At 34.4% G+C, this 18,561-nt stretch overlaps 3 protein-coding genes across 3 annotated transcripts; 2 read left to right on the forward strand and 1 right to left on the reverse strand.

The window, feature by feature from the left end:
• Positions 1 to 9,123: 9,123 nt before the first annotated feature.
• On the forward strand, positions 9,124 to 11,024 carry LOC101744384 (protein FAM32A-like). The gene is made up of 2 exons (XM_004931917.5): positions 9,124 to 9,657; positions 10,342 to 11,024. Exons 1-2 carry the CDS (start codon positions 9,448 to 9,450, stop codon positions 10,462 to 10,464), a joined length of 333 nt encoding a protein of 110 aa, XP_004931974.1. The 5' UTR covers positions 9,124 to 9,447; the 3' UTR covers positions 10,465 to 11,024.
• A 27-nt stretch (positions 11,025 to 11,051) lies between these two features.
• Positions 11,052 to 15,864, reverse strand: LOC101744240 (uncharacterized). Its single transcript, XM_004931916.5, has 9 exons — positions 15,676 to 15,864; positions 15,480 to 15,594; positions 15,176 to 15,410; positions 14,766 to 14,982; positions 14,489 to 14,682; positions 14,232 to 14,392; positions 13,994 to 14,098; positions 13,441 to 13,914; positions 11,052 to 12,936 (listed from the first exon to the last, which is right to left on the reverse strand). Exons 1-9 carry the CDS (start codon positions 15,725 to 15,727, stop codon positions 12,654 to 12,656), a joined length of 1,836 nt encoding a protein of 611 aa, XP_004931973.2. The 5' UTR covers positions 15,728 to 15,864; the 3' UTR covers positions 11,052 to 12,653.
• A 1,503-nt stretch (positions 15,865 to 17,367) lies between these two features.
• Positions 17,368 to 18,069, forward strand: LOC101744098 (transcription elongation factor 1 homolog). The gene is made up of 3 exons (XM_004931915.4): positions 17,368 to 17,520; positions 17,652 to 17,769; positions 17,879 to 18,069. Exons 2-3 carry the CDS (start codon positions 17,654 to 17,656, stop codon positions 18,009 to 18,011), a joined length of 249 nt encoding a protein of 82 aa, XP_004931972.1. The 5' UTR covers positions 17,368 to 17,520; positions 17,652 to 17,653; the 3' UTR covers positions 18,012 to 18,069.
• The last annotated feature ends 492 nt before the right edge of the window (positions 18,070 to 18,561 follow it).

Below are 18,561 nucleotides of genomic sequence, written 5' to 3' on the forward strand. Positions count from 1 at the left end.
TAAAAAAGAGCAAAATAACGCCCTAGACCCTAGGTAAGCCTTGTTAAGCGGTTACCTGAGCCCATTAGACATCACAACATCAATACTTTTTTATGTTTTTTTTCCTTCGCCCAGCTCACAGGGCTCAAACCTGACGAGGTTGCTAACACGAACCCTAGCAAGAGCCGTGGTTCGCAGAATCTACCACTGAATCGGAAACGCGACCCACTAAAAAGATACGGCGAGAAACTCAGTGGGCTATGTCTGAGGGTTAATTTACTCGCCGAGCCCTTCGTCGCAAGCGACAGGTTCGACGGGAACGATGAGTGTTTGGGGTACCTAAAAGCACCGTTAGTGGATCGGGAGGATCCGAAATGACGTGTTTTAGGCGACGTCGACAACATCAATACTGTCACCCGAGACATACATACATCTAGACACGTGAGATTAAAGTCTCAATTTATCTCTCAACGCTCTATAAGCCGGGACGCATGACTGCTTGCGATGAGCCACGGTATTGGGAGGTACCATACCCGTACGGCCTATTGTTGTACCTTTAACTAGTAATTAACGGATATTCATTAATTTTGCTGGTTTTATTTTTGTTACAGGACGCTATTCATTCATTGTAGAAGCCGTTCATGAACATGTATTATTAAGTACTGACTCTGTTGTTATCCACGAGCTACGTAACTAGTTACCCTCGATTGGGTCATATACTCGTATAACTAAAATCTCAATAAAAACAAACCATCGTAGACGCAATGGCCAACATAATAGGAAATAAAGTGTAAAATAAAGTAGCAATACATATTTTTAAAAAATATGTAAGCCCCCGATTATTGAGAACATCTCGCTATCTCTCTCGCACCTTAGCACGTAATAGTGGTGACGTCATGAACTATTACATTCTTATAAAACTCACACAACAATGCAAATAATTTGCATTGAAATAATATTGAGGTATTCATGCATATTATCATTTTTGTTAAATGATTTCTAAGATAATACTCGTTTAGTAGTGGTGAAACAGGCTGATTACATTGAATTTTTTTTTTTTTTTTCCTACCTATGCTGATAGCTTTGAGAGGCTATTTCAGCTTACCCTAGCTTGTGTAGGTGAGCTCACGGGGTTCAAACCGGAGAATTGCTAACACTGACCCTAGCAAGAGCAGTGCTTCGCAGAATCTACCACCGGGTCGGAAGCGCGACCCACTGAGAAGATCCGGCGAGAAACTCAGTGGGTTGTGTCTGTGGGTTAATTCGCTCGTCGAGCCCTTCGTCGCAAGCGACGGGTTCGACGAGGACGGTGACCGGACATTGAATTGATAAATCAAAAGTACATACTTAATAATATAGCATATTATTTAATTTAGTAAATTCTATTTTTGAAAATAAAAATTATGTAGAACATATATATTTTTTTGTTTTATCTGTTTTGACATATTCCTTTCGTAAATACCTAAACATAATCCACATTATACAAAAGATATTATACATAGCCACTGAAGAGAATCCGTACACAAAAAAACAATGATAAATATGATTAACAACGGAACGCTTTAAAATAACAACGAATTAATGTCATAATTAAAAGAGTTCTTATTAATTAGTTTTTATAAATAGACAAGTGCTGTAAGCGCAACCGTAACTCATATAACTGACATTGTAGCAGCTAATTTCAGTTATTTACAAACATTAATTAAACGCACGTGGACACGATATTCATTTTATCTTTTATACCTGGAGAATAATTTAAGTGAACAACATTTTTAGCGTAGATCTATAAATGATAAGCACTCATCTAATTGATTGTGAGTGGTGGTAGGAAGTGTCAATTGTACTAGGATATCCAAGCCTTAAAATCCTTCAAACCAAAGCGTTATATTTAGTACAACGACTGACGAATTGACATACATAAATAAATAAATATGAATAACTGGATTGAAATCAAATAAAAATATTTTTATTCGAGCGCTTTTAAATATTTAGATATGTCTTTACTGTTAATAAAGGTATATAAGATCTGACACTTTTTTTAACCTGTTCTTAAACATTTTTTTACCACCAAAACATATTTTGAAAAATTTATTTGAAATATCAAACCAACAATTAAAACAAGCATGACTATAACTCGTACAGATCTGTAATCAATCGAAGATCATTCCAGTACCAACTGTTGCTTTGTGCAACAAAACGCAGTTCTGACGCAGTCTCTAATGTATAATACGAGTATGTTTAATTAATACTAGATGATGATATTTTTTGATAACACCATCTTGTTGTGTCTTTAAAGCGGTTAGTTGCCTCAATTAAGAAAAATAGTATTATTATTCGCCAATAGATGTCGGGAAGAGTTGATTATTGAAAACACGAATAAAACAACATTTTCTGAAAATAAATCGTAGCTAGATCGATTTACCGCCCCCGAAATCCCTTGTATACTAAATTTTATGAAAATCGTTGGAGCCGTTTCCGAGATTCAGATTATATACATATATATTAATATACAAGAATTGCTCGTTTAAAGATAAGAATACTAAAATATGCAAGTACTCCATTATATTGAATACAAGCTGTAGACTTGTTGTCTTGTTAAATGAAAACAATTGTCTACAGAAAAGTCTACAAAATAGTAAACATGCAATAAGTGCTCAAATAAAGCGATCAAAAACCACAAACTGCTAATGTACTGTACAATTAACTATTTTAACCCTTCATCAACAAAATAGACTGTTGCATATTATTCTTTCGATTCGAATAATCACTGAAACGAACACAATTGCATCTGTTAAAGTACGTGTATGAATTTCACCCTTATTTTGGTGTTCATTTAAAGCATATTTGAGAAGGGATCGAAATCTCGATTAAAAATTTAACTATGCATTGGAATTGGTTCCTTTCACTGTTTTGGAAGATAATGTTCAACTGAGCAGGTATATGTTGTACTAACAAAACGTATAAAAAACTTAATTTTGTTCATTATGTTGTTGATATTTATATAATTACTAGTTGACCCGGCAGACTTTGTAGTGCCTCAATCGATAAATAAAAGACCTAAGCTTTTGTACAAAATAAACTTAAAACAAACAGAAAGAATCGGTCCGACGGGGGACACATCACAAAGGAAAAAAAAATTGTTATTTTTATTTAATTCCGAGCATTTTCAAATTTATCTCCCTTTTAGACCTTCTCTGGACTTCCACAAATAATTCAAGAACAAAATTAGCCAAATCGGATCAGCCGTTCTCGAGTTTTAGCGAGACTAACGAACAGCAATTCATTTTTATGTATAGAGATAAATATGTATATTCTTTATTTCAATCGATAAGTACGTCGAGAAATTTCTTTCCTAAGGTATATGATTCTTGTCGACCTGATGGTGGTCTGTAACTTCGCTCTTGGTGTTAAAACAGCTTATTCCATTTTTGTATTAAATGCTTTGCACTAGAGTTTATTTTGGTGTACATTAAAACACACTCTACTTTGAATTTAGTTTTTTGTCAAAGTTAAAAACTCATTCATTTTACGCGCCATTTTGTACGCCACAGTACCTAAATCGAACAACCACAATTTGGGCCTTTCTCTCTTAAAAGACAGCCTAATCGCCTGAGCAGACACTAAGTCTTTCATAAATCAATCTAACTTTCAAACAAAGATCATAACTCCAACGCAACGACTCCGCTGGAAAACTTAAATTACTCTTTTTTCCGCATTACGAGTGCGAATAATCTTCTTGACGGCCTACGTAATTGATGGCTGCTAAAAAACCGGCACCTCAAAATCCGACGAACTTTTTACGTCAGCCAAGTTTCACTTAAGAAAGTTTCTACATCCATTTAAAAGTTGTTCCTATACGACAAGCTGACAAATTTTAATGAACCCAAGAGGGTTGCTAATGTCTGCGAGTGGCGTAATGGGAAAAGTTCGGCGCCTCCGCGCGAACGGCGACGTACCGTCATTTTTACTCACGTCACTAACTTCTATTGTCTTCGAAGACATATTTAATAAAGTCACGCGGGAACAACGATCTTCATTTAGAGAACTTCTGCTAATAAAATTGATCGCTCAACGAATTATACTTTATATGAATGCTTCTCGTAACCGTATACCCCTGGGCGAGTACCAACAAAAAGCGCAATAGTTCTGACGTGTGCCGCATCAACTCTTTCAAACGAACTCCGCTCGGTATAAATTACATTATAAATTTCAACAGTCAGTGACCGGCGAAAAAATGTATTATAGAGCCACATGATTGTGATTTAAACGGCTAACCCCCGCTTAAGGGCGGTCCCCGCGTCATCCATCATACGCTTTACATATGTTTGAATAAAGCCCGTGGGAAAAGGATTTCCTCTCAGAAGTCAAAGTGCGATTTAGTCACTAAACGGTGACCAAAATGTACCGCACCGAGTTGGCTTTTTGTTTTTGAAAAATCGACACAAAACCATAGTTTTATTTGTGCCAATTTATTGAAATCTATCATAATGTGACAATAATAAATGTGGATTTGTTGTATTAATTGGCATTTTCTAAATATTTTGTATAATCTACTCTAAATTGCTTAGAAATTCTGATTTAACAAAATCTTCAAATTCGCTCTGTAAATAATGAAGTACGTTTAAACAAATATATTTATACATAATTTAATTTTACGGAAAAAAAATTCTGTATTAAAACATGGGAACCCTACACTGCTGCTACTGCCTCGTACAAATAGCTGGATTAGGGCAGTTTGGCAAACAAGGCGTCGCCGGCGTGTGCCGTCGCCCTTACAACTAATGTTGTATTAATGTCTATTACTGCCTTTTGTTCCGAAGCTGAAGCTAACGATCTATTTCGATTTATTTTGCTAAAACGACGGCTTAAGCTCACAAGAGATGTTAATGTGCTAAATTAAGCTTCACGACTTAAAAAAAAACTGTTACAATTCATAGTAAATTCCAACATGACCATTAAAAGACAGGTTGTTATTATTATTTAAAAATAAACAATCTTATGTTTCAAATTCGTGAACAATAAAATCTCGCAAAAATCGTACTCAATAAAATTTTAAACGTTTAACAATTTTAATAAATCACATCGGGAATTAGTATTATGCCTGACAGAAAATGTATCTCAGAATACGATTCAAATTTAGTCATAATAGTAGAGAGAGTTCGACACGACGAAAATATCTGCGATAAAGCTTAATGACTTGAAGGGGTGGGTGCCTTATCGTGGAGCACGTGTCGGCTCCGATGTAACCTTGACTCCCTATACCTACTCACTGAAAGTTTTAATCACAGCATACTCTTCAAAATGAGCTAATAAAATAATAGTTTAAAAATTAAAAAAAAAACACTTTAACGTAAAAAAGCGTGCCGTGCTTTTCAGGATATTATCAAAATAACCGTTCTACTCATATCTGCACATAAAATATTTATAACTACTGATACCATGCAACCCACGCTTTTTTTTTAAATAAAATCATTTTTTCTTACACTGTTTTTAATTCAAATGTATTAAAATTTATTTTAAATTTTGTAGTTGAATTTTCTATAAAAGCGTATTTCTTTGGTTTTTTTAAACTATTTTTTATTTTTCATTTTTTAGTTGAACTTAATTTTTTTTATTTTTTTTTTAATATTGAATTGTTGTCGGTCCTTAATAAGTATGCCTAATTTCGAGTTAATCCGACGTTTTGAAGGGGCTCAAAATCATGTTCAAAGATTCCGTTACATACATACGTCTGAAGCTAATAAAAGCGTATTAAAAAGAAACTAAAATGTTCAAAGGCTCACATACCACATTAGATACGTACAATTATCATGCATTAATTTATTTAAAATAGAATAAAATTTAGAGAGTAACTTATAGAGCTATTGTGGATAAAAATAACTCTCTCCCTTATCTCATTACAACTCGGAGCCCACAAAGCGATCTCATTACCGGCGTTTCACTTTACACTTCCTGCTCATTCGTGTGCAATCTGTAGTGTGCAAATCCGTTAATCTTATTTGGTGGGTAGTAGTAGATGCACGTGGCGCCACGTGGCGCGGAATCGAACTAATCTCAGTGACGTACGCGTCGGCGAGCCAGCGCGTGCGTCATCCCGATAACGCCAAGAAACACCATTCATTCCCGCTCTTTTGTCGCGAACAATCGCTTATTTATTTATGATATTTGCTACTAGTAACCTGCCACCCTCGCCGCTTAATGCCCTTAACGGGGCTAAAGGTTTTCTGTAAAGGAAACTAGGAATTCTGATTAAGTAAACAGGACTAAAGTAATTTAAAAAAGATTCTCCATGCACTACCAATTCTTTTTTTTATTATTATTTAGGAATTCTTGAGATGGAGGCGCTCTAAGCAGCGGCTTGGCTCTACCGCTGGTATTGCTAGCATCCATGAGCGACGGTGACCACTCATAATCAATAAAATAAAAAAGGAACGAGATAATTCTTTTATAACGTATTCTTTACTTTCTTTGACATTTGTGATCATTTCCATTTTACGATTCCCGATAATTCTTTCTTAGACCATCAATCGGAAATCGTGCGTAACTGTACTTACTCGACGAATCCGACGCTCGATCCAACAGTCAAGAGCGCTAACTGGTTTTCCTCGTCGATCTCCTCGATTACGACGGCGAGTTCGACGAGCGAACTAACCCATACACACAGCCCACTGAGTTTCTTGCCGGATCTTCTCAGTAGGTCGCGATTCTGATCCGGTGGCAGATTCTGCGAAACAGTGCTCTTGCTAAGGCTAGCAATAGCAAATTCACTCAGGTTGAGCCCGTGAGCTCACCCACCCGTTCGGGCGTAGCTGGAATAGCCTCTCAGGCGAATAGGTAGGGAAAAGAAGCTAACTGGTGTACCAACGAGTTGGTCATATTATCTTAAGAAAATTAAAATAATGTATTTATCTTTGTCGTTAAGAACATAGTCTCTCCTTATTATATTGACACATAGGTACCTTTGTTTATTATAAATCCTCGAGACATTTTATTAATTCTATGTCAATCTAATCGTTTGCTATTTTGTCCGACTAACGTATTGCCATTTCATTAGAATATCGATTGCAAAAAATACCAATAACATTTATGATTTAATTTATTATTATTTTTAAGATAAACTTAACTGTGTCTATTAAGTACCTACAATGTATGTACAGATCCGTACATTTTAGAAATTATTTTACGTAGAAACTCGATCCATTAACGGTGCTTTTAGGCATCACAAGCACCGGTCACCGTCCTCGTCGAACCCGTGGCTTGCGACGAAGGGCTCGACGAGCGAATTAACCCATAGACACAGCCCATTGAGTTTCTCGCCGGATCTTCTTAGTGGGTCGCGTTTCGGATTTGGTGGTAGATTCTGCGAAGCACTGCTTTTGCTAGTCAGGTCAGTGTTAGCAACACTCCGGTTTGAGCCCCGTAAGCTCACCCGCACACGTTAGGGCGAAGCTGAAATAGCCTCTCAAGGCAATCAGCATAGGTAGGAAAAAAAGTTGAAACTAATATATTAATCTGTGTTTATGGAATAACAATAAGGTTTTAATATCATATTTTTCCAGAACTCAAGACTGAAATGTTAAATCCTGATTATTGTTAAACATGAGAAAAAATTTCAAGATTAGCTCTTATAGTCATAGTACTTAATGGTCTACTTAAAAATACAGTCAAACCTGGGTAAGTGAGAACTGGATAAGTGAGAAAACTCTATAAGTGAGAGTAATAGCCAGGACCCGTCATTTTAAGGTCCCAAAACCTCTATTAGCGAGAAACAGAAACCTCTGTAAGAGAGAGTCGTTTTTCCCTCATGGACCTCCGTAAGTGAGACTGCTACTTATCTATACCTCTATAAGCGACAGTCGAGCTTTATTTATTTATATTATTTAGGAGGAACAAATGACAAAACAAATTACAAATTTAACATCTGCTATTTTATGACTCATTCTTAATTTTCGTGGAACTTCCTACCATTGTTTTGCATTGTTTTCTCGTCAATATTGAACCTATTCTATTTCGTGGAACTAAATAATGTTGTTATTTTATCGCATTCTTTTCGAATGGACACGTGTGCCTGTTTGTCGGATTTACTCAGTTTATCGTTAATAAATTGCGAAGGAAAGTTCTGTTCTGCATCATGTCAAAACGGAAAATTAAAGTACTGTCATTAAGTGATCAACTTAAAATAGTTAATGCGTTTGAATCCGGAAAATCGCGAAATGAATGCATTAGCGAGAAATTCGGGTTAGTGAGACACCTCTATAAGCGAGAATGAGATTGTGCTCCCTTGAACTCTCGCTTATCCAGGTTTGACTCTCAAAAAATCTATGGAACATAATATTCCAATTTTAAATTTAAATTAGCTACTCAAACATAATACCTAGTAGGTCGCGTTTCCAATCCGGTGGTAGATTCTCCAAAGCACTGCTCTTGCTAGGGTCAGTGTTAGCATCACTCCGGTTTGAGCCCCGTAAGCTCACCTACTAGTTAAGGTTACGCTGAAATAGCATCTCAAGGCTATCAGCTTAGGTAGGAAAAAAAAAGAACGTTTTCTCATACTTACAAACGAATTATATGGGCTCTAACATACGATCTCAAAACTTACCCCGTCCTAAAAATTTCCAGGGCCAAAACGTAAAAGTAGCCACACACTTGAAATCTCAATCAATTGTGTAAGACTACCCGAACTTTCGTATAACACGCATAGAATGCTAATGTCCATTCTTCAGTGAATCCCGAAGCGGGAAGAGAGTGAAGGTGAAGAGGGTGAAGCTATTCATGGACACCACACAGCAAAATCTTATTTTTTTCTATTAATAATCTAATAGCAATCGGCCCTTCTGTTTTAAAAAATATATATATTGTGCTATGTGTATGCTATATGTATATATTACGTATTCATGGTTTGTTTCTTCAATCGCAGCTTGGCACATCACAAAATATTATTTATTGTTGCCTCGCTGACATGTGGTTATCAATTAACAAGTTCACGTTGAATCACAAAAAAATAAACTATTAAATTTATATCTAGAACTTTTTCAAATGATATTATTTTAAAGAGAAGTAGTAAAACAGAAATAGCTGCCCGAAATGTTCAAATAATGCATTGAAATCTCGAGATGTTCCAACTTTTGCCTGAATGATTATTTCATCTCATTTCGTATCATCTAATCCCATTTCATTTCTTTCTACTTCATACCTTAATCGCTTGCTTAAATGGCTTCGCCTTTTTTTACATGAAATTGGCTGTAAGTTCTATATTTCTTTTGCCTGATGAATCTAAATGAAACTAAAAATTAAACACTAAAAGCAAAACAAATAAATTTTAATAAATTCAGGTTATAAGATTGTGAAACCTCTAACATAACATAGTGTATATTTTTTAAGTTTTCTATTACAACCTAAATTAATACTAACCAATTAAAACGTCCCTACGTTCTATTTCTCAAACAAAAGAATCAATATTTTATTCAAATGGGTGATGATGACGAATATGCCTGTGTCAACAAGACACAGCTGAAAATAAAAGATAATTCTGGAATTAAGAAGAGAAAGAAAAAGAAAGCCAAAAAAGAAACTGAAAAGATAGTAGAAAAAGAAATAAAACAACAAATCCAGCAACCAACCAATGTCGATCGAAGAACCAAAGCCGAGATTGCATATCAAAATATGCAGGAAAAAATGGTATGTTTTAATGCTCTTAACAGACAAGCTCACGGCCCACCCAATAATAAATTGGCAAGCTGGTAGCAGTTATATCAGCCTTCCATCAACAATTACAGTGTATGCAATCTTTTTATAAGTGTTTTTTATTAGGCATTCTATTCTTTCATAGTAGAAGTTTATGGTGAACAACACCTAGATCACAACACAAGATACATTTTAGAAATACTATATAACTCTAATAAATAACACACAATTTAATTATCAAAAAAAAAGAACATAATATTCCTAACCTAAAAGTACATGTTATTAATAAATAATAAATTGTTCTAATAAATTAAATAACCTTAGTTATACTTCAATGTATGTGAAATAATGTGAAAAATTATATTATTTCAAGAACCTTATTGAAAATGTAAAAACAATTGTGGTTATTTCCTGGCCTTTTAATTGAGAATTTCCACTTGCTTAAATGGGGAAACAAGCTTACCAGTGAATTCTTACTGGTGAATGCAATATTTTGTTATAGTACACCAAGAACACTGGGGCCCGTTCTCCAGTAAATTCCGGAGACTTTTAACAAGCACCACAGGAAGAGATTGGGGTCCTTTTCTAGGCTGACATGGCTTTAAACATCAAAAACATTTTGAGAATATAATTTATTAAAAAATCCTCATCATTAATATTACTTTACCTTGTTTCCAGCAAAAACAAAGAATATTACAAAAGGCTGAGATGACACATAAGCAGAGAGTGGAAAAATTTAATCAACACCTTGACAGTTTGACAGAGCACTTTGATATTCCAAAAGTTTCTTGGACTAAATAAAATCATGAACAGCAAAGGATACAATTTTCTATTGTAAATATGTGAAAAGTACTAACAGACTAAAATTTCAAATCAAATTGCAGCAAAGTTTTTATATTTTATAATTTTTTTTGGTAATTAAGATAACCACTATATATCCTATATGTATTTTTTCCTGTATTAGTAATGTATGCCCATCTGCTGGAAATGGCACTCAAGTACCAAACTAACTAGAATGCCACCATTCACCGTGAGTCTAGAGAACTGAACTTTGTATTGTAATGTTGGGCTTGAACTAGAATGTGCTGATCTTGCAGAAAAAGGTCTGTAGTAGGTTAATTAATGGTAATGTTAGTTTTCTCAAGAATGGCTCAGAAGTACCACTACTCTACATAGTGATGTCCATGAACAAAGGATAATACATACAGGATAGAAGAGAAAATGTGAGGACGACATGGTGATACAAGCCACAATATTCATGAACAGTGCAACCTTAGTTCCACTGTATAAAAAGTAATAAATGAGTTACTTATTATGGATATAAGTTTGTGAAATGTGAAATAAAAAGTATTTATAATAGTGCTATGCCTTTAAATAATACAACTATATTTATGTTTAGTCTTATTTATTTGATCCGTAACTTACAGCTAAAATATAATATTTTGAAAATATTATCATTGGACGGATTCAATGAGAATGTATTAAGTAGCTGCCTTTGAATACAATAAAAAAAAGATAAAAGATTATGACCTTAAAATCAAAACTATCATCAAATTTGGAAAATTAGAACTAATTACTAAAAAACAAAAAACGTAATATAGTTACAATTTATATAGTATATAATTTGGACGGAAATATAGAATTGTACAGAATTATTTAAAACTACATTTGGTTAAAAACTGCAATAAACAAAAGTATAGAGCCTAAAATACTTATTTTAATTATTATTGATATTTTAAGGCACATTGTTTGCAGATTGTCAGAACTTGAAACAGTCCTAATTGTGTGACAATTGGCATTATGTAAAAAATTACTCAATTTAACCAAGAACGCTTGACTGTAAGGTGTAAATTGGGAATGAACTGGTCACATTATTTTTGGATAGTGGATGTTATATATTTTATAAAATTTTAAATATAACATGGTTATATCAGATCCAAATTTACTAAATGCTATTACTAGTACTATTAGTAAATACTATCACTGACATTGAAATTTCATATCGATTTTTTTAATATCTGGATGAATTACTAAAATGATATCTATATATTCATTTAAAAACGACCAGTTGACATATGAACGTATAATCCACATGGAACAAAATAATATAGAAAGCTTTTTTGACAACCTCAAGTATTTAAATCTTATTCAATTTTACAGCATTCTACAATTCTTAAAATAGAGCTCGTCATGATAATACTACTCTCCGAATTCTGATCACGCAGAAGCACGTCACCGTCATCGCCCTGGACACGTCCTAACTCTTGCATTAGATACCTTCAACTCTAACATTAGAGCAGGTTAGAGGAACTCCGGTAACCGTACTTGTCGAACTCGACAAAGAGGTCGACGTGCAACCTAACCCATGCATCAGCTTGCTGAGTTTCTCGCCGGATCTTCTCAGCGGGTCGCGATTCCAATCCGGTAGTAGATTCATTCGCGAAGCAGTTTTGCTCTTGAGTTGTTAAGTCTCCTTCGGAGGGGCTCGGGCAGCAAATCCCACACCTTCTGGCTGAGCCTTTGCTCGCCCACCTATCCAGGTGAAACTGGAAAGGCCTCTAGGCCACCAGTAATACTTCAATCATAAAAATATATATATCTATAGCTACCGGGAGTGCAATATTCAGTTGAAATCCTACAAGAGTGGTAAGATTGATTAAATATAATGCATACTTATAACTATACGTATGAATAAATTGCACATTAAGGCACATAATTTATGACTATGTCACACTTGAGATTCTGTAGTTTGTTAATTGGGAAAATATATGAGTCCAACGGCATACATAAATGCAACAGTCGCCTATGTTATCTATTACTTTACATACATCTTTAAAGAGCTGTGAGAAATATTATTATTCTTTTAATATTTTTCAATTCTTGAAAAGTAGAAATGGTATGAATTGTATTAGTACAATATTCAGAACTCATCATTTTAGTAACACACTATAACATATGCAACTTAATCAATCTAAACTAAGTTACTAACATCATTGTATTACAAAAGTTAAGGCCACCATTATCAGTGATGATAAACTGATACTTAGCAAAGTGGCACTGCTTGAACTCCAATATGAGTATGTTAGAATTCGAATTAGGCTTTCTTTTGCACTCCAAGGGTCGCTGCCATCGTCAAAATGCATAGGACACTGGTCTCTTTCTCTCTCGTATTCTTCCATTTCTACGGCGACAGCAGCCCCCTCTGTGTAATTCCATGATGTGACATCCTGTTTTAAATCACAGTATGGACCTAAGGCTTGTGACATTAACACTCTGCAAAAAATAATAATACATCAATCTTTTGTTTACATGATCTTTATTTTTGCATGCTTTTTTATTTATTTATTGCATAGCTGGGTAGACGAGCTCACAGCCCACCTGGGGTTAAGACGTTACTGAAGCCTATGGACATCAACAACGTAAATGCCGCCATCCTCATTGAGATATGAGTTCTAAGGTCTCAGTATGGTTACAATGGCTGCCCTACCCTTCAAACCGAAACGCATTACTGCTTCACTGCAGAAATAGGCTGAGTGATGGTACCAACCCATGCGGCACAAGAGGCTTTACCACCAGTAGTATGGTATAATATGGCAAGTATACTTTGTTAATTGCCATTGATGGCAGACAACGCTCACGTAATGGTAAAAGTTCATTATTGCCCGTGAATCATCAGTAATATACAGGATAAGGTTAAACAAATGTTTACGTTTAGAATCCATTTCAAATGTTTGAAGAAAAAAGCAAGGTTTTTTATATGGAATGACCATAGCTCACCTGTTTAAATCAGCTCTTTGATACACCCAACACCTGTATTTAGAGAAAGGATCTAACTCATCAAATGTTATCAAATATGACTTCAAATTCTCCTTCCAATATCCAATACATTTCATTTTGTAATCTGGGTCACTGTATATATCCACTGGTCTTCCCAAATAATCTACTGTCAGACAATAATTTTCCTTTATTTGTATAGTTTTCTGATCAAAATCACACACAGAGAAGTCACTTATATTGATTTTACAATACAAATTAGGTCGAGGACTCAAAGTAACTCCACCGAGAATCCTGGTTTCAAATTTTACATCGCCTTTTTGGGTAAAATTGAATTTTCCAGCTACAGGGCAACGAATAGGTGATGGATCTTTCCTAAGAAAAATATCGTAACGCCACTGTTGTTTATTCGGGAACTGTACCCAGGAACACACAGTGTGAAAGTTGCTCTGAATCATGGCCAATCCTTTGCGATACCTAAGAAAAAATTAAATACTTCAATTAGCTATTCATTTTAACGATTTGAAATAAATGAACTAATAAACCTGAAAAGTACCGTATGATATTGTGATGCCTTGGTACGAAATCAAAACATATGTAATCCTTCTGGCAACCATCAACAGTGAGACGAGCCATCATTACACGAGTATCCCGTTGTTCTCTGTAATAAGGAACTCAATTCAAATATCATACATAACTATTTGATAACTACATTTCTCTTCAACTTCTTGAGAATTTCTTGTTGAGGAAGTTTCTCACCTACCTAGTATTGTGTATTTAAATACCAATTTTACCTGCAAACATAAATAGTTCTTCTGTATCTGCCTTCATCGGGATAATATGTTTCAATTATATGAGTTTCATTAATAAATACATCAGCATCAATATTGGCTGTATTCACCCATTCTCCAGAGAAGTTCTGTGGCAAGCGACAACCTGGTTCTACTACTTCAGCCTGATAAAATAATATATAATTATTTTATTAACAATTGTTTGCTAAACAAAATATACAAAATTAATCTTTCATTACTCGCAATTCATTGTTATTTACCTTTACAGGAGTTACTCTGTATCTTTCGGGTGATTTCTCCACAGTTTTCAGGGTATTACACTCGGGAGTGATGGATGCACCAATGTATAGGTCATCATCTCTGTTCTTGAGGAAACAACGGTATTTCTCATCCTTACGAGATTCCTTAGTGTTTGCGACAGCAAAGAAGTGATTCTTATCCACAAACCAATGACCTGCAGATCAATAGCTTTCAATAAAAATAAGACAATTCTTACCCTTACTTCCAACATAATGGATTTAAAATACATTATTTTACCTAAACAACTGTATTCAACTACACCATCAAAAGTATTAGACATTCCTTGGCATCTCCTGTATGTTATATTAAACTTTTGATTAGTAATAAGAAACTGAGTTCCGGCAGTTTGACAGGATTTGATCTGGGCATCAGGATGATTGCATTCTCCAGTGAAACGAAAACGGTTTTGGTATGCAAATTGCCATACACCCTCAAGAGAAGAACGGCAGTTGACCTAAAACATTTTATTATTAAATCAGTTTGATAGGTTCATGATTCTAGTATTACATATTTCTGTTCTATTAACCAGTATAAATTGCAGAATAATGATAATAAACCATTATAAAATAAACAATAAACTAAATGTAATAAACTATAACAAACAATCATAATATAAAAAGACTAATTATCTTAATAAAAATACTAACCGGCACATAATTTTCAGAAAATAACGTAATTAGGTTCTGATCAGGGTTTAAGCCTCTACACACTCTGTCAACAGTTGGTTCTTCATCTGGATCTAACCCTACACAGGGAGTTTCAATTTTCTCCAAAACATTTACAGTTCGTACAATAAGTTTAACACAATAATAACAGTTTGTATATTGGAACACCATTGTGTAGTTCACCCGGAATTCCGCTTTGATATTCACACACACTCCTCTGAAAATAATTTTACATTTCAATTAAGTTGACGTTAAGCCAAATTTATCATACGAGAAAGTTGTTTACCTGCCGGTCATATCGCTGGCATTAATATCAGTTACAGTTTGTCGTCCATTCTCAAAAGAAAACCAAGTATTCCTCAATACAATTGGAATATTACATTCTGATGAAACGGTAGTAACTAAAATAGTAAAAATGTTAATGTTAAAATTTAGTACTGGGGCGTCACCCATACATTGTTCTGAACATATTATTTACTCACTTCTTACGCCAAAAATACAAAGCAGACATATTAAATAAAAGGTATGTGCCATTTTGCTAGTTTGAACTATTTAAAATTCTATATTTTTAATTCACGAATTATAAATTTTTAACGGATCTTATTTCTAATTTTGCTTCTATTTGGAAAATTGAATGGAATATACGAAGCATAGACAATATAACAACTTTTGGTTTAAATGGGTTTTTTTAGTCCATGGCAAGGGCAAATAGAAAAAGGCAATTATACCATTTACCAAAGAATGGGCAGGAGAGTTCTCGGAGTATCAGGTAGTTTTCCAGTTACAACAGCACAAGAGCATAATGCGACTCAGTGACGCACAATGCCGAATTATGCTGAAGCTTAGTTGAGCATTATGCCGCATAATGCGCTCTTGTGCTGTAATTGGAAAACTACCTCAAACTACTCATAAATCGTGATAATTTTTCTAGTGTGAGCACTGCAGGTGTTTTCGAAGTAAGATGCTCTTAATGCTTTGATCACGTGATCACGAAATCATTAGCGCTATTTCGGTGATACTTCCAACTATAACTTTTTGTTTGCAGGTGGACACTTTTTCAACTTGTCACATATACAAGATAGTGCTCCTTACTCCTTACTTCTACCCTCCATACATTACCCATACTATAATGTAGTGCAAAGTAGAGCAGAAGATCTCTGGGCTGAAAAATAAAAAAATTACATACAATGCAAGTGTTTTACAATATGTATCGTGGTGACCATTTCAAGCAAAAATTGATTTTGTTTTGTATATTTTTTTCATTACAAGCCTAATGAGGAGGGAGAGAGAGCTAGTTAAGAAAATGCTTAGTTATTTAAAGTTATAAAGCCAAAAAAAATCTCCTGGAGTTGATTAAAATTGTTAAGGCCATATTTATTTACTAGATTGATTACATGTGAATATGAAATGCATTTCCTAGACTAATTAAGTTTTATTTATTTATTGCCAAGTTAGGTGGACGAGCTCACAGCCCACCTGGTGTTAAGTGGTTACTGGAGCCCATAGATAGACATCTACAACGTAAATGCGCCACCCACCTCGAGATATAAGTTCTAAGGTCTCAAGTATAGTTACGACGGCTGCCCCTCCCTTCAAACCGAAACGCATTACACATAAATAGGCAGGGCAGTGGTACCTACCCACGCGGCCTCACAAGAGGACCTACCACCAGTAATTACGCAAATTATAATTTTGCGGGTTTGATTTTTATTACACGATGTTATTCCTTCACCGTGGAAGTCAATCATGAACATTTGTTGAGTACGTATTTCATAAAAAATTGGTACCCGCCTGAGATTCAAACATCGGTGCATCGCTCAACACGCATGCACCGGACGTCTTATCCTTTAGGCCACGATGACTTCAACATCAGTGCATCGCTCAACACGAATAAAAGTTCATGCTTACAGGCACAAATGCCTAAACATTAAAAATTTCACTTAAACTTTAAGTGAAATTTTTAATGTTTAGGCATTTGTGCCTGTAAGCACATTTATTCATTAAATTAATGAAATTGTGGTTTTAAAGTTTTAGGGGTGTATAAAAAATGGGGGGCGCTGAAAAATAATTGATTTTCAAAGGGGGCGGTAAAAGATATAAGTTTGAGAATCACTGACTTAAAGGACTTCAAATGAGAAGGAAAAAAAATTAGCCTGTTCAAAAAAAAATATACGGTACCTACCTACCTATCAATTACCTACTGTCACCTGTTTAAAAATGTCTTATATATGACTGTCACTGTCAATTTGTCAAAGATCCAAACAAAAAAACGACATCTGAATTTATTGAATATTCGACTGTTGTTTTTAGATTTAAATCAGCAACAAGTACGCTCATATTTCGCTTTAAGACATTTTCACCTATTATAAGCTCAAATATAAATATCAAAACTGCTTTTTAATTTTATTTTAAAATAACTAACAACTGAAATGCTAATTACCTACTACTTAAATTTTAGGTATGGGACGTCGAAAATCAAAAAGGAAGCCACCACCAAAACGAAAGGCTACCGAGGCACTGGATCAGCAATTTAACTGTCCGTTTTGCAATCATGAAAAATCCTGCGAAGTAAAAATGTATGGTCTTATAAAATTCTTTAAGTAGTCTTTTTTTCTCCATAAACGGAAGTTAGAATATGTAATTTCACAGAAATGTTAAAGAACACAAACTCTTACCTCTTTTCAGGGATCGCGCAAGGAATACTGCGCGAATACAGTGTCGAGTTTGTTTAGAAGATTTCCAAACAACAACAAATGTTTTGTCTGAGCCAATAGATGTATATAATGACTGGGTGGATGCTTGTGAAAGTGCGAATTAAATAAGAATTTTTAGTTTAAGTTTTTCAATTATGAAATGAATATATTGATCTATATATATGATTTTAGTATTAAATTTACCACTTATAGCTTAAAGCACCAGGTGTATCACCTCAATAATCTTAGTGTGTTAAAATTTTGCTGCACATAATAGAAAAAAGTACATTCACAAAACAGTCAAATTCTATAATTAGCAAAAATATTTACCATACACATACAGAGATTGCTGGAGCAGTCATAAGCATACTACAACCTTTGATGACCACTCAACCTAGAGTAGGTTGTGAGCGTCTTATCTGACCATTTATAGTAATAAAAAAGTACTTTTAAAAGTTACATTATGTTGGTGCAAAAACAAATATTCAGCGTTCAATTGAAGATAAGCTTCTGGACAAAGCAGAAATCTATTAAATAGCTATGGCCTTTGGCTAAACTTATAAACTTTAAAAAAATTCAGTTCAAATTTATAAGTAAGACCTTAAATTAAATGGCTTATATTAAGTAATATAAAAAGGTAAATTTAATCAGATAAGTAGATCAACTTCTAGAGAT

This window comes from Bombyx mori, chromosome 22 (genome assembly GCF_030269925.1).
Source record: "Bombyx mori chromosome 22, ASM3026992v2".
Classification (NCBI taxonomy): domain Eukaryota; kingdom Metazoa; phylum Arthropoda; class Insecta; order Lepidoptera; family Bombycidae; genus Bombyx; species Bombyx mori.

Excerpts from the sequence above, each read along its gene's own strand:
- LOC101744384 (XM_004931917.5), top strand. The coding sequence starts at position 9,448 with ATGGGTGATGATGACGAATATGCCTGTGTCAACAAGACACAGCTGAAA. Across the intron at positions 9,658-10,341 it reads AAAATATGCAGGAAAAAATG|CAAAAACAAAGAATATTACA; the intron begins GTATGTTTTAAT and ends CCTTGTTTCCAG.
- LOC101744240 (XM_004931916.5), bottom strand. The coding sequence starts at position 15,727 with ATGGCACATACCTTTTATTTAATATGTCTGCTTTGTATTTTTGGCGTA. Across the intron at positions 15,595-15,675 it reads TTGTATTTTTGGCGTAAGAA|TTACTACCGTTTCATCAGAA; the intron begins GTGAGTAAATAA and ends TTACTATTTTAG. Across the intron at positions 15,411-15,479 it reads GCCAGCGATATGACCGGCAG|AGGAGTGTGTGTGAATATCA; the intron begins GTAAACAACTTT and ends AATTATTTTCAG.
- LOC101744098 (XM_004931915.4), top strand. The coding sequence starts at position 17,654 with ATGGGACGTCGAAAATCAAAAAGGAAGCCACCACCAAAACGAAAGGCT. Across the intron at positions 17,770-17,878 it reads AAATCCTGCGAAGTAAAAAT|GGATCGCGCAAGGAATACTG; the intron begins GTATGGTCTTAT and ends ACCTCTTTTCAG.